This window comes from Ovis aries, chromosome 10 (genome assembly GCF_016772045.2).
Source record: "Ovis aries strain OAR_USU_Benz2616 breed Rambouillet chromosome 10, ARS-UI_Ramb_v3.0, whole genome shotgun sequence".
NCBI lineage: Eukaryota > Metazoa > Chordata > Mammalia > Artiodactyla > Bovidae > Ovis > Ovis aries.
In genome coordinates, this window is record NC_056063.1 from 19,599,828 (window position 1) to 19,616,475 (window position 16,648).

Sequence of the window (16,648 nt, forward strand, 5' to 3'; positions counted from 1 at the left end):
TTAAACCAAGGTCTATTCAGCTCCAGTCTCGGGTCTTTTATTTTATGACACAATTTCCCGTAACAAATCCATTAAGTCAGGCTGAAACCATTGACAATTTTCTATTTTTACCTCCAGTGGTAGTTATACACATCCCTATATATTTCAGCATACTCTTCTGTTATACATACAAGCTACATTTCACAGACACACCCATACAAATGAGCCCATGACAAAGACAAAAATGCAAAATAAATAAATAAATGGAAAAGAAAAGAAGAAAAAAGAAAAGCAGCTCAAGAGCCAAAAAAAAAGAGAGGGCCCTAAACGTAGAGGCAAACAGAATTTTTTTTAAATAACTGAAACAAAACTTATTTTTGCTTAAATAAATCTTATGGAAAATCTATACGATAGAGATGGTTGTGGTACACAATGGAAAAAGAATGAAGTATTTTAAAATAATAAAAACTCTTAGTGGAAACATTTATAATGCTACTATTTTAATCTAGTCACCTGAAAATCTCATAAACAATATTTAGCAAAATACCCCCAAGTTTTAGTCTAAATGTCCTTAAAAGAAAAATGAGCCCTTGTTTAAATGTATTTTGGGGTTGAGACTTACATTCTAGCCAATTAACTCAAACTGATGAGGTTTAGCATCTAGCATCCAAACACTAGTAGAAATGGGGCCAGCACCTCAAAAGATACCAAGTGGTGTTTTTCTCTTTCTATTTTGGGAAATTATAATCTGCCCTCTTAGTTTTAATTTACCACAGATAAAAACCATGATGATAGACCACTAATCGTGGCTAGAGTTCTGTTAAAGACTTCACAGAGTATCAGTGGATCAGCTGGAATATTCCCAGGGTAAGAAAGAGCTACTCAGTTCTGGAAACCATTCATGTTGACTCAAGTCATGAGGTTAATCTATATATAGACTCATAAGCAAAGAATGACTCAAACACTATTTGGGTTGTTTTAAAACATTACTGAAGAAAAAGCCAACTAACAAATAAAGACTATAAATGTTTGAGACAATTTAGAATAGACAATAAACAGACATTAAAAATTTTCCTAGAAAACACACACACATACTTTATAAACTAAAAAGAAAAGCACTTAGGTCTGCAGAGTATTATCACAGTATTTAGAAAACTACATTAAAATACACGACAAATGAAAAATGTAATAAAGGCAAAACCAAATGGAACCCATTAGTTAAATAATAATCACAAATTTTCAGTTGGCTGAAAAAAGTAAACAGGGAGTTAAATCCATACTTACTTATCATCCCTTTCTAGACATTTCACTAGAATTGGTAAAATCCCAGATTTTATTAGGTCATCAATTGGTGGATTTCTGTCACTGGATAAAAGCTTTCTAGAAAAAGAAGTATGAGAAATTAGCTGCTATAAGTTTCAAAATATGAACAGAAATAACAGTGTACTACTTCTAGACCATGTGTGACATAATTCTCTCTCTGGACAAATTCGTCCTTACCTTGCAGCCTGGACAGCACTCAACTGGACCACTGGGTTATCACTTGTGGCATTCTGTAACACCAAACACAAATTTCAGAAATTAAAAAAAAAAATCAATTTGAAAATACTTCAAAAAGAGAATATTAAATTAATAACATACCTGCAATATAGCTTCTAGTGTTACATTTTGCTTAAAAAGAAAAAAAGATAGTTCAGCAAAGAGTTTAATAGCAAAATTACATTAATTAATGTATTTACTAAAGAGTTAATATACCCTAATTATCATTGTAAAATTAGTCTTAAGATTGAGAGTGAAGTTCTCTGGTTATTATAAAAATTACTTTTACAACAACTTATAAGCAATGTTAACTTACTGCTTTAAAATCAGCATCAACATCTGAATCTTCTAAACTTTCCTCTTGAGGAACATTTCTTTTTTTCAGTAAGTGTTCATCTCTTTTGTTCTGAAAGACAACCAATAAAATAGTTAAGTTCTAAAGGCTGCTGCTAATGAAAATGTCATTAAAATTATTTCAACTTTATCAGCCAACTGTGAAATAAACACTAAATCTCTTTATAAGGACAATATGAATTAAGTATGTATATTATAAATCAATGACAGGCCACATTCTGGATCTGGTAACAAAATTAACTGGTTTAAAGGCCAGCACTCATAGACACACACAGTTTATTAGGCAGCAACTGTTTTCACCAATACTGTGCTTCCTAATTTGTAATAAAGATTCAAATTTTAAATTATTATGCTGCTGCTGCTAAGTTGCATCAGTCGTGTCTGACTCTGTGCGACCCCAAAGCTGGCAGCCCACCAGGCTCCCCTGTCCCTGGGATTCTCCAGGCAAGAATACTGAGGTGGGTTGCCATTTCCTTCTCTTATTATAAAGGCCTAGCAAATATATTTCACCAGCTTTCATCAGCTTGCTGCTAATGGTTGTCTGAAGCAATGCATTTATTAAGAAGCCAGCTTAATGAGGGTTTATTGCTCAAATGTTAAGATTTGTATGTATCTCACTTATTGGGAGTGCAGGGATGGGAATTCACTAGCAAAAATGACATCTACTTGCTATTACCTCAGTTTTAAACGCTTATCTCTGCATTTTATGGGATTTGAACTCTTTGTAACGGCAATGTGTGCCATTTTACATAATATATAACTGGGTAAATGACAATTTTTCTTTTTTTAGTTTGTTTACAGAATTGAGTAAAATAGATAAAAGACTGTATGATATCTAAGATTCTTTTCAATTTACAACTTTCAAGGCTTTACCTTCTGGTCTTTAATATTTATAGAAGTGTTTGACTACAACAGAAAGGTACTGATGATGTATTAATACTGATGCTAAAACTCAGATCAATTAGAAAAACTAGAGACAGACGAGGCTTACTGGGTTATATGCATGGTATTTACTTTTGTGCTATGTATAAGTAAGCATGTTTAAACTAGATGCTTACATGTACGCTAATGCTTAAGAGATTACCAACTTCAAATTATATCACAGCACATTTTAGTATGTACTCAATTAATTCTACATTATTTTCAAATCGATACATCTCACAAATATGAAAATAATGCACTGATATTTTATAGTCTCAAGTGGCTCCCCACATAATACTTACTAATTTACAGAGAAAAAACTGGGCAGATAAGTGTCCTGATCAAATGGCAAAGGTTATAATCGAGTAAAGAAAAATAAGTATAACTCAGCAAATTCTACTCAAAATTCTGTAATGGCCTATATGGGGGAAAATAAAATCTTAAACAGCAAATATATCTCTTCAAGGAAATTAGTGATACCAAAGGAACATTTCATGAAAAGATGGGCAAAATAAAGGGCAGAAACAGTATGGACTTAACAGAAGGAGAAGACAGTAAGAAGAGGTGGCAAGAATACACAGAAGAACTGTACAAAAAACATCTTCATGACCCAGATAACCACAATGGTGTGATCACTCACCTAAAGCCAGACATCCTGGAATGCAAAGTCAAGCGATCCTTAGGAAGCATCACTACAAACAAAGCGAGCGGAGGTGATGGAATTCCACTTGAACTATTTCAAATCCTGAAAGATGATGCTGTGAAAGTGCTGCACTCGATATGCCAGCACACTGGAAAACTCAGCAGTGGCCACAGGACTGGAAAAGGTCAGTTTTCATTCCAATCCCAAAGAATGCTCGAACTACTGCACAACTGCACTCATCTCACACACTAGTAAAGTAATGCTCAAAATTCCCCATGCGGCTTCAAAAAGTACGTGAACTGTGAACTTCCAGATGTTCAACTTAGATTTAGAAAAGGCAGAGGAACCAGAGGTCAAATTGCCAACATCCACTGGATCATTGAAAAAGACAGAGAGAGAGTTCCAGAAAAGCATCTGCTTCTGCTTTATTGACTATGCCAAAGTCTTTGACTATGTAGATCACAACAAACTGGAAAATTCTGAAAGAGATGGGAATACCAGACCACCTGACCTGCCTCCTGAGAAATCTGTACGCACGTTAAGAACTAACAGTTAGAACTGGACATGGAACGACAGACTGGTTCCAAATAGGGAAAGGAGTGTGTCAAGGTTGCATATTGTTACCATGCTTATTTAATTCATACGCAGAGTATATCATGCAAAATGCCGGGCTGGATGGAGCACAAGCTGGAATTAAGATTGCCGGGGAAAATATCAACAACCTCAGACATGCAGATGACACAACCCTTGTGGCAGAAAATGAAGAGGAACTAAAGAGCCTCTTGATGAAAGTGTAAGAGGAGAGTGAAAAAGTTGGCTTAAAATTCAACATTCAGAAAACTAAGATCATGGCATCTGGTCCCATCACTTCATGGCAAATAGATGGGGAAACAATGGAAACAGTGGCAGACTTTATTTTGGGGGGATCCAAAATCACTATAGATGCTGATTGCAGCCATGGATTCAAGAGACACTTGCTCCTTAGAAGAAAAGTTATGACCAATCTAGACAGCATATTAAAAAGCAGAGACTTACTTTGCCAACAAAGGTCCGTCTAGTCAAAGCTACGGTTTTTCCAGTGGTCATGTATGGATGTGAGAGTTGGACTATAAAGAAAGCTAAGTGCTGAAGAATTGATGCTTTTGAACTGTGGTGTTGGGGAAGACTCTTGAGAGTCCCTTGGACTGCAAGGAGATCCAACCAGTCCATTCTGAAGGAAATCAGTCCTGAATACTGATTGGAAGGACTGATACTGGATCTGAAACTCCAATGCTTTGGCCACCTGATGTGAAGAACTGGCTCACTGGAAAAGACACTGATGCTGGGAAAGATTGAAGGCGGGAGGAGAAGGGGACAACAGAGGATGAGACAGTTGGATGGCATGACCAACTCAACGGACATGAGTTTGAGCAAGCACAGGGAAGCCAGGCTACTGCAGTAAATGGGGTTGCAGAGTCTGACATGACTGAGAGCCTGAACTGAACTGATAGTTGATTTACAATGTTGTGTTAGTTTCAGGTATACAGCAAAGTGAATCAGCTATCAGTTGCTTCTCCTCCTGCCTTCAATCTTTCCCAGCATCAGAGTCCTCCAATGAATATTCAGGACTGATTTCCTTTAGGACTGACAGGTTTGATCTCTTTGCAGGCCAAGAAAAGAATTTTTTTTTAAATTTCAAATACAGTTTAAAAAGAATAAAGAGTAAATGAAAATCAACACGGTATGCCTTCTCATCGATGTACTGAGAAAACAGTATCATCTTGGTGGTATTCCTGAGCAAAATAATAGTAGTAATAACGACCATCTGAGAAAAGTCAGACAAACCTAAATTGGCCATTCTATTAAAAAACCAGTCTATATATTCAAATACACTGTCATGAAAGATACAGACTGAAGAACTACTGGATCAAAGGAGACTTAAAAGACGATATAACTAACTGCAATGTCTAATCCTAGACTGGATCTTGGGTTTATAAAAGAATATTATTGGAAAAAGCTAGCAAAGTATCAGTGACGGTCTATGGATTAGATAGAAATTTATGTGAACTTGAAAAAAGAACTGTGGTTACACTGGAAGGTGTATGAAAGTAATGTACTAAGGGTGTAACGGGGCACCATGCCGCAACTTAACTGGTTGCGGGGGTTATATAAATATATATATTTATTTATCATGGAGAAAGTAAGAATAAGGCAAATATGGGAAAATGCCAAGAATCAAAGAAGTTAGGTGCTGAGTGCTGTACTTTTTTGGTACTATTTTGAAACTCTGAATTTCAAACTGCAAGTATGAAATTTTTTCCAAATTAAAAAAAAAAATGTATGCTTTTCACTTTATGACTTACACACAGTTAACCCTAAAATCCTTTATTGTTTGTTATTCAGTCGCTAAGCTGTGTCTGTCTCTTGGCGACCCCATGGACTGCAGCACACCAGGCTTCCCTGTCTTCCATCTTGTGGAGTTTAAGTTCATGTCAATGGAGTGAGTGATGCCATCTAACCATCTCACCCTTTGCTGCTCTCTTCTCCTTTTGCTTTCAATCTTCCTCAGCATTAGGATCTTTACCAATGAGTCAGCTCTCCTCGGCATCATATGGCCAGAGTATTGGAGCTTCAGCGTCAAGCATCAGTCCTTCCAATGAATATTCATCAGATATTTAGGACTGACTGGTTTTATCTCCCTGCTGTCCAAGGGACTCCAAGAGTCTTCTCCAGCACTACAATTCTAAACCATCATTTCTTTGGCACTCAATTCAAGTTTTTTTTTTTATGGTTCAACTCTCACATCCGTACCTGACTACTGGGAAAACCATAGCTTTGACTATATGGACCTTTGTTGGAAAACCAATGTCTCTGTTTTTTAATATAGTGTCTAGGTTTGTCATAGCTTTCTTTCCAAGAAGTAAGTGTCTTCTAATTTCATGGCTGTAGTCATCATCTGCAGTGATTTTGGAGCCCAAAAAATTGACATAAAATTGCCAATATTCGTTGGATCATAGAGACAGCAAGGGAATTCCAGAAAAACAACTACTTCTGCTTCACTGACTACAAGAAAGCCTTTGACTGTGTAGCTCACAACAACATCTATTATATGGTGATTTTTAACACTTCTTGGAATTTAAGCCATTTAAAAAGTTTCAAAAAAGTTGACGGATTTGACAGATAAACAAAACAAAAATTATTCTAACCCTGGTTCTATTTTTATCCTCTGTTTCCTCTAACTTTACCAGAGTCTGAATAATTAAGCTTCCAAAGGCCTTTCAGGGATCTTACTCCCCCTATTCCTCCTACTCTCCCAGGTATTTCAGGCACAAAAGTAATACAAAAGCATAAGCACAACTAAATCCTCCTCTGTACACAGATGCCCAATCCAGGGATAGCATTTTACCATTATATATTATGTCTGCTGTAAGGAAGCTCCTTTCTAATTCTAATTTGCTACATTTTCTTTTTCAGACACACATAGGTGCTCAATTTTACTAAACTGTGCTTTTTAAAAAAGTCTATTGAAATGGCCACATAATTTTCTCCTTTCATCTATAAATGTGGTAAATTGTGAGTTTTTAATGTTAAACTCAGAACTTTTTAATGTTCAACTTATAACCTGGGATAAACCTGTCTTGGAATTAAAATATGTATATATATTCATTACTGGATTCAATTTAATAATACTTTATGAGGGATTTTTTTCCCACCTATGTTCATAAGTGAAACTGGCTTATATACATCTTTTTTCATGCTGTCTTTGCCTGGTTCTTGGTGTTATGGTTTGTTAACCTTATAAAATGAGTTCAGAAATGTTCACTCTACCTTCTCTGAAATCACTAAGTAAGGCTGAAATTGTCAGTCCCTTGAATGTTTGCTGGAGTTCTCTCTGTGAGTACTTTTTCTTTTGAGGGCAATAAGAGACGTTAAATTTTTAGTTACTGATCTTATTAATTGTTTTAAAATCTATTCAGATTTTAAATTTTCTTCTTGAGTAAGCTGCGTAAATTATTTTAAATTTTTCCACTGAGAAATTGTTCGTTTCACCTAAGTTTTCAAATTTATTGGCATAAAATTGTTCATATTCAAATTGTGGTTGTTTTATAAAATGATTATCATTCCCCTTCCCGTATCCATGACTCTGGATAATCTGGTCCTGTATTTATTTCAGGTATGGCCATGTAACTTGCTTTGGCAATGGACTTGAGTTTAGTAAATGAACTTGAAAAGCTCCCCCACATCCAAGCATGTCCTTTCTTGCCGATTATATAATTCTAGAGCTACCAGGTAAGCAACTGTGAGCTTGCCTGTTGCAGGATGAGGCTATGCGGAAGACAACTAAGGTCTCAGTAAATAGTAAGAAACTTCTATGAGACCATCTCAGATCATCCAGTCACTAGCTAACCCACCAGCTAACCAGAGATGAGTGAAGGGGCCCAGGCAGAGATCAGGTGAACTGGCCCAGACCGGAAGAACCACTCTGCCAACCCACAGAATTGTCAGTGGAATAAAATGGCTATTTTGTTAATAAGCCACTAGGCTTCAGAGTGCTTCATTGTTGTTTGGTCACTAAGCCGTGTCAGACTCTGAAACCCCATGGATAGAAGCATGCTGCATAGGAACCTGGAATGTTAGGTCCATGAATCAAGGTAAATTAGAAGTGGTCAAACAGGAGATAGCAAGAGTGAACATCAACATTTTAGGAATCAGTGAACTAAAATAGACTGTAGTAGGTGAATTTAACTCTGATAACCATTATACCTGTTACTGTGGGCAAAAAACCCCTCAGAAGAGATGGAATAGCCCTCATAGTCAACAAGAGTCCAAAATGCAGTACTAGGATGCAATCTCAAAAACAACAGAATGATCTCTGTTCGCTTCCAAGGCAAGCCATTCAATATCACAGCAGTGGTGATGGTGGTGGTTTAGTTGCTAAGTTGTGTCCAACTCTTGTGATCCTACCAGGAACCACTGTCCATGGGATTCTCCAGGTAAGAATACTGGAGTGGGTTGCCATTTCCTTCTCCAGGGGATCTTCCTGATCCAGGAATTGAAGTGGGACTCCTGCATTGCAGGCAGATGATACACCAACTAAGCTATAAGGGAAGCCCAATATCACAGTAATTCAAGTCTATGCCCCAACTAATAATGCTGAAGAAGCTTAAGTTGAATGGTTTGATGAAGACCTACAAGACCTTCTAGAACTAACACCGAAAAAAGATGTTCATTTCATTATAAGGGACTGGAATGCAAAAGTAGGAAGTCAAGAGATATCTGGAGTAACAGGCAAATTTGGCCTTCGAGTACAAAATGATACAGGTCAAAGGCTAACAGAGTTTTGCAAAGAGAACGCACTGGTCATAGCAAACACCCTCTTCCAACAACAAAAGAGAATACTCTACGCATGGGCATCACCAGATAATCAATACCAAAATCAGACTGATTATATTCTTTGCAGCCAAGGATAAGAGAAGCTCTATACAGTCAGCAAAAACAAGACTGGGAGTTGACTGTGGCTCAGATCATGAACTCCTTATTGCAAAATGAAAATGAAGGTATTAGTCCCTCACTTGTGTCCAACTCTTTGCGTCTGTCCATGGAATTCTCCAGGTAAGAATAGTGGCATGGGTTGTCATTTCCTTCTCCAGGGGATCCTCCCAACCTAGGAATAGAACCCAGGGCTCCTGCACTGAAGGCAGATTCTTTACTGACTGAGCTATGAGGGAAGCCCCAAGTCAGACTTAAAACTGAACAAAGTCGGGAAAACCACTAGACCATTCAGGAATGACCTAAATGAAATCTCTTACAAATATACAAAGTCACAAATCGATTCAAAGGATTAGATCTATGGATGGAGGTTTGGGACACTGTACAGGAGGCAGTGATTAAGACCATCTCCAAGAAAAAGAAATCCAAAAAGGCAAAATGGTTGTCTAAGGAGGCCTTACATTTTCCAGCTTAAATTAGCTGGAAAAAAAGGAGAAGCGACCCAGGAAAAACGACAAATTTGAATGCAGAGTTCCAAAGAAAAGCAAGGTGAAAAAAGAAAGCTTTCCTCAGTGACCAGTGCAAAGAAGTAGAGGAAAACAACAGAATGGCAAAGACTAGAGATCTCTTCAAGACTATTAGACATATTAGGGGAACATTTCACGCAAAGATGGGCACAATAAAGGACAGAAACAGTATGGACTTAACAGAAGGAGAAGACAGTAAGAAGACGTGGCAAGAAAACACAGAACTATACAAAAAAGATCTTCATGACCCAGATAACAACAATGGTGTGATCACTCACCTAGAGCCAGATATCCTGGAATATGAAGTCAAGTGGGTCTTAGGAAGAATCAAAGAATCACTACGAACAAAGCTAGTGGATGTGATGGAATTCCACTGGAGCTGTTTCAAATCCTGAAAGATGATGCTGTGAAAGTGCTGCACTCAATATGCTAGCAAATTTGGAAAACTCAGCAGTGGCCACAGGACTGGGAAAGGTCAGTTTTCATTCCAATCCCAAAGAAAGGCAATGCCAAAGAATGCTCAAACTACTGCACAATTGCACTCATCTCACACACTAGTAAAAGTAATGTTCAAAATTCTCCAAGCCAGGCTTCAGCAATACATGAACCATGAACTTACAGATGTTCAAGCTGGATTTAGAAAAGGCAGAGGAACTAGAGGTCAAATTGCCAACATCCACTGGATCATTGAAAAAGACAGAGTTCCAGAGAAACATCTACTTTTGCTTTACTGACTATGCCAAAGCCTTTGACTGTGTGGATCACAATGAACTGTGGAAAATTCTGAAGGGATGGGAATACCAGACCACCTAACCTGCCTCCTGAGAAATCTGTATGCAGGTCAGGAAGCAACAGTTAGAACTGGACATGGAACAACAGACCAGTTCCAAATCGGGAAAGGAGTACGTCAAGGCTGCATATTGTCACCCTGCTTATTTAACTTATATGCAGGGTACATCATGAGAAATGCTGGGCTGGATGAAGCAAAAGCTGGAATCAAGATTGCCAGGAGAAATATCAATAACCTCAGATATGCAGATGACACCATCCTTATGGCAAAAACAGAAGAAGAAATAAAGAGCCTCTTGATGAAAGTGAAAGAGGAAAGTGAAAAAGTTGGCTTAAAACTCAACATTCAGAAAACGAAGATCATGGCATCTGGTCCCATCACTTCATGGCAAATAGATGGGGAAACAATGGAAACAGTGACAGACTTTATTTTGGGGGGGCTCCAAAATCACTGCAGATGGTGAATGCAGCCATGAAATCAAGAGATGCTTGCTCCTTGGAAGAAAAGCTATGACCAACCTAGACGGCATTATTAAAAAGCAGAGGTATTACTTTCCCAACAAAGGTCCGTCTAGTCAAAGCTATGGTTTCTACCAGTAGTCATGTACAGATGTGAGATTTGGACTATAAAGAAGCTGAGTGCTGAAGAACTGATGCTTTTGAACTGTGGTGTTGGGGAAGACTCTTGAGAGTCCCTTGACTGCAAGTAGATTCAACCAATCAGTCCTAAAGGAAATCAGTCCTGAATATTCATTGGAAATACTGATGCTCAAGTTGAAACTCCAATACTTTGGCCACCTGATGTGAAGAACTGGCTCACTGGAAAAGACCCTGATACTGGGAAAGATTGAAGGCAGGAGAAGGGGACGACAGAGTATGAGATGGTTGGATGGCATCACTGACTCAATGGACATGAGCTTGAGTAAACTCTGGGAGTTGGTGATGGACAGGGAGGCCTGGCATGCTGCAGTCCATGGGGTCGCAAAGAGTCGTACATGACTGAGCAACTCGACTGAAATGGTGTGCTTAGTTTTGCAGTTTATTACAAGCACAAGCTTCTTAGCTTGTAGCAGACCTGCAACAAACAGTCTGAGGACTTTTAGCCAATAACTATACTTTGAATAACACTGATACTGATCTATAAAAACTGAGGATCAGATCTAGTTATTAATATGCAGTGCCCTGAAAGTGAAAGTGAAGTCACTCAGTCATATCGAACTCTTTGCGCCCATGGGATTTTCCAGGCAAGAATACTGGAAAATTTCCTTCTCCAGGAGATCTTCCCAACCCAGGGATTTAATCCGGGTCTCCTGCATTGCAGGTAGACACTTTTACCGTCCAAGCCACCAGGGAAGTCAATATGCAGTGCCTAACTGGCCTCAAACTCTTTTTGAGCGCCTCTGTTTTCCTTTACCTTCTTGATCTCTTCTTATTTAATTAAGCCTTTATGGTTCAACACTCACAAGAAGTCTGTATTTCGGTTTTATTTCATATTGTAAACAGAGTCAAAAAGAAATGAAATAACTTGCCCAAAGTCACACAGCTAAAAAATGGCAGAACTGAGTTTTTAACCATTATGCTATATTGCCTCAATGTGTATGTTTAAGCTTTTTGATGTTCAGTTCAGTTGTTCACTCCTGTCCAACTCTTTGCGATCTCATGGACTGCCGGTCCATCATCAACTCCCAGAGTTTACTCAAACTCATGTCCATTGAGTCAGTGATGCCATCCAACCATCTCATCCTCTGTCATCCCCTTCTCCTCCCACCTTCAATCTTACCCGGCATCAGGGTCTTTTCCGATGAGCCAGTTCTTCACATCAGGTAGCCAAAGCATGGGAGCTTCAGATTCAGTATCAGTCCTGCCAATGATTATGCAGGACTAATTTCCTTTAGGATGGACTGGTTGGATTTCCTTGCAGTCCAAGGGACTCTCATGAGTCTTCCACAAAGCATAGTTCAAAAGCATCAACTCTTCAGTGCTCAGCTTTCTTTATAGTCCAACTCTCACATCCATACATGACCACTGGAAAAACCATAGCCTTGACTAGAGGGACCTTTGTTGGCAAAGTAATGTCTCTGCTTTTTAATATGCTGTCTAGGTTGGTCATAGCTTTTCTTCCAAGGAGCAAGCGTCTTTTAATTTCATGGCTGCAGCCAGCATCTGCAGTGATTTTGGAGCCCCCAAACATAAAGTCTGTCAGTGTTTCCATTGTTTCCCCATCTATTTGCCATGAAGTGATGGGACCAGATGCCATGATCTTCGTTTTGTGAATGTTGAGTTTTAAGCCAACTTTTTCACTCTCTTCTTTCACTTTCATCAAGAGGCTCTTTAATTCTTCTTCTCTTTCTGCCATAAGGGTGGTGTCATCTGCATATCTGAGGTTACTGATGTTTCTCCCTACAACCCTGATTCCAGCTTTTGCTTCATCCAGCCCAGCATTTCTCATGATGTACTCTGTGTATAAGTTAAATAAGCAGGGTGGCAATATACAGCCTTGAAGGACTCCTTTTCCTATTTGGAACCGCTCTGTTTCATGTCCAGTTCTAACTGTTGCTTCCTGACCTGCATACAGATTTCTCAGGAGGCAGATCAGGTGCTGTGGTATTCCCATCCTTTCAGAAATTTCCACAGTTTATCATGATCCACACAGTCAAAGGTTTTGGCATAGTCAATAAAGCAAAAGTAGATGTTTCTCTGGAACTGTGTCTTTTTCGATGATCCAGCGGATATTGGCAATTCGATCTCTGGTTCCTCTCCCTTTTCTGAATCCAGCTTCAACATCTGAAGTTTACAGTTCACATACTGTTGAAGCCTGGCTTGGAGAATTTTCAATATTGAAAATTGTTCAAAATTTAAGAATTCAGAACACACCATTTAGTTCAATTATTTATTACTCTAGGCAGAAAAACTTTCATGGTAAAGGAAGCAAGGTCTTGTTCATTTTTTTTTTATTTTTTTAAAATAATTTATTTTCTTATTTAAGGATAATTGCTATACAGAATTTTGTTGTTTTCTGTCAAACCTAAACTTGAATTAGCCATTCAAGATTGCTGGGAGAAATATCAATAACCTCAGATATGCACATGACACCACCTTTATGGCAGAAAGTAAAGAGAAATTAAAAAGCCTCTTGATGAAAGTGAAAGTGGAGAGTGAAAAAGTTGGCCTAAAGTTCAACATTCAGAAACCGAAGATCATGGCATCCAGTCCCATCACTTCATGGGAAATAGATGGGGAAACAGTGTCAGACTGTATTTTGGGGGGCTCCAAAATCACTGCAGATGGTGACTGCAGCCATGAAATTAAAAGACGCTTACTCCTTGGAAGAAAAGTTATGACCAACCTAGACAGCATGTTCAAAAGCAGAGACATTACTTTGCCGACTAAGGTCCGTCTAGTCAAGGCTATGGTTTTGCCAGTAGTCATGTATGGATGTGAGAGTTGGACTGTAAAGAAGGCTGAGTGCCAAAGAATTGATGCTTTTGAACTGTGGTGTTGGAGAAGACTCTTGAGAGTCCCTTGGACTGCAAGGAGATCCAACCAGTCCATTCTGAAGGAGATCAGCCCTGGGATTTCTTTGGAAGGAATGATGCTAAAGCTGAAACTCCAGTACTTTGGCCACCTCATGCGAAGAGTTGACTCATTGGAAAAGACTCTGATGCTGGGAGGGACTGGGGGCAGGAGGAGAAGGGGACGACAGAGGATGAGATGGATGGCATGGTTGGCATCACTGACTCAATGGACATGAGTTTGAGTGAACTCCGGGAGTTGGTGATGGACAGGGAGGCCTGGAGTGCTGCGATTCATGGGGTAGCAAAGAGTTGGACATGACTGAGCGACTGAACTGAACTGAACTGAAACACATATCCCCTCCCTTTTAAACATCCTTCCCATTTCCCTCCGAACCCCACCTCTCTAGGGTGATACAGAGCCCCTGTTTGAGTTTCCTGAGCCATACAGCAAATTCCCATTGGCTATCTGTTTTACTACAAAGAATGCTCACACTATCAAACAATTACACTCCTCTCACGCTAGAAAAGCAACGCTTAAAAGTCTCCAAGCAATACAAGTCTTCAGCAATACATGAACCGTGAACTTCCAAATGTTCAAGTTGGTTTTAGAAAAGACAGAGGAACCAGAGATCAAATTGCCAACATCCGCTGGATCATGGAAAAGCAAGAGAGTTCCAGAAAAACATCTATTTCTGCTTTATTGACTATGCCAAAGCCTTTGACTGTGTGGATCACAATAAACTGTGGAAAATTCTGAAAGAGATGGGAATCCCAGACCACCTGACCTGCCTCTTGAAAAACCTATATGCAGGTCAGGAGCAACAGTTAGAACTGGACGTGGAACAACAGACTGGTTCCAAATAAGAAAAGGAGTACGTCAGGCTGTATATTGTCACCCTGCTCATTTAACTTATATGCAGAGTACATCATGAGAAACGCTGGGCTGGAGGAAGCAAAAGCTGGAATCAAGATTGCTGGGAGAAATATCAATCACTTCAGATATGCAGATGACACCACCCTTATGGCAGAAAGCGAAGAGGAGCTAAAAAGCCTCTTGATGAAAGTGAAAGACGGGAGTGAAAAAGTTGGCTTAAAATTCAACATTCAGAAAATGAAGATCATGGCACTCGGTCCCATCACTTCATGGGAAATAGATGGGGAAACAGTGGAAACAGTGTCAGACTTTATTTTCCTGGGCTCCAAAATCACTGCAGATGGTGACTGCAGTCATGAAATTAAGACACTTACTCCTTGGAAGGAAAGTTATGACCAACCTGCTGCTGCTAAGTTGCTTCAGTCGTGTCCGACTGTGCGACCGCAGAGACGGCAGCCCATCAGGCTCCCCCGTCCCTGGGACTCTCCAGGCAAGAACACTGGAGTGGGCTGCCACCTCCCCCTCCAATGCATGAAAGTGAAAAGTGAAAGTGAAGTTGCTCAGTCGTGTCCAACTCTTCGGGACCCCATGGACTGCAGCCTACCAGGCTCCTCCTAGACAGCATATTCAAAAGCAGAGACATTACTTTGCCAATAAAGGTCTGTCTAGTCAAGGCTATGGTTTTCCAGTGGTCATGTATGGATGTGAGAGTTGGACTGTAAAGAAAGCTGAGCACTGAAGAATTGATGCTTTTGAACTGTGGTGTTGGACAAGACTCTTGAGAGTTCCTTAGACTGCAAGGAGATCCAACCAGTCTATCCTAAAGGAGATCAGTCCGAGGTGTTCATTGGAAGGACTGATGTTGAACCTGAAACTCCAATACTTTGGCCACCTGATGTGAAGAGCTGACTCATTTGAAAAGACCCTGATGCTGAGAAAGATTGAAGGCAGGAGGAGAAGGGGACGACAGAGGATGAGATGGTTGGAGGGCATCACCGACTTGATGGACATGGGTTTGCATGGACTCCAGGAGTTGGTGATGGACAGGGAGGCCTGGCATGCTGCGGTTCATGGGGTCACAGAGAGTTGGACACAACTGAGTGACTGAACTGAACTGATCTGTTTTACATATGGTAATGTAAGTTTCCATGCTACTCTTTCCATACATCTCACCCTCTCCTCCCCTCTCCCAAGTCCATGAGTCTATTCTCTATGTCTGTCTGTTTTTCCACTGCTGCCCTATAAAGAAATTCTTCAGTACCATTTTTCTAGAATCCATATATATGCATTAGAATATGACAGTTATGTTGCTCTTTCTGACTTGTTTCACTCTTTATAGTAGGTTTTAGGTTCATCCATCAGATTAGAACTGACTCAAATGTGTTTCTTTTTATGGCTGAGTAATATTCCAATGCGTATATGATACCAAAACTTCTTTATCCATTCATCTGTCGATGGACATCTAGGTTGCTTCCAGGTTCTAGCTACTGTCAATAGTGCTGCAGTGACCAATGGGATACACGTGTCTTTCTCAATTTTGGTTTCCTCAGGGTATATCCCTAGGAGTGGGATTGCTGGGTTATATGGTGGTTTTATTCCTAGTTTTTTAAGGAATCTCCATACCGTCTTCCATAGTGGCTGTATCAAGTTACATTCACACCAACAGTGCAAGAGCATTCCCTCTTCTCCACACCCTCTCCAGCATGTATTGTCTGTAGACTTTCTGATGATGGCCATTCTAACTGGTGCGAGGTGATATCTGATATCTCATTGTAGTTTTAATTTGCATTTATCTAATAATGAGAGATGTTAAGCATCTTTTCATGTGTTTGTTAGCCATCTGTATGTCTTCTTTGGAGAAATGTCTGTTTAGGTCTTTTCCCCACTTTTTGATTGGGTTGTTTTTCTGGTATTGAGTTGTGTGAGCTGCTTGTATATTTTAGAAATTAATCCTTTATCAGTTGCTTCATTTGCTATGACTTTCTCCCATTCTGAGGGTTGTCTTTTCACTTTACTTATACTTTCCTTTGCTGCGCAA

The 16,648-nt window shown here is 39.4% G+C and overlaps 1 protein-coding gene across 1 annotated transcript in view; it reads right to left on the reverse strand.

The window, feature by feature from the left end:
* Positions 1-16,648, reverse strand: part of KPNA3 (karyopherin subunit alpha 3) — a 95,739-nt gene that overhangs the window by 25,947 nt on the left and 53,144 nt on the right. The window contains exons 3-6 of the mRNA XM_015098074.3: positions 1,835-1,924; positions 1,621-1,650; positions 1,480-1,532; positions 1,264-1,359 (exon numbers count right to left, since the gene is read on the reverse strand). Coding sequence (XP_014953560.1) covers positions 1,264-1,359; positions 1,480-1,532; positions 1,621-1,650; positions 1,835-1,924 — 269 coding nt within the window. The remainder of the gene's footprint in view (positions 1-1,263; positions 1,360-1,479; positions 1,533-1,620; positions 1,651-1,834; positions 1,925-16,648) is intronic.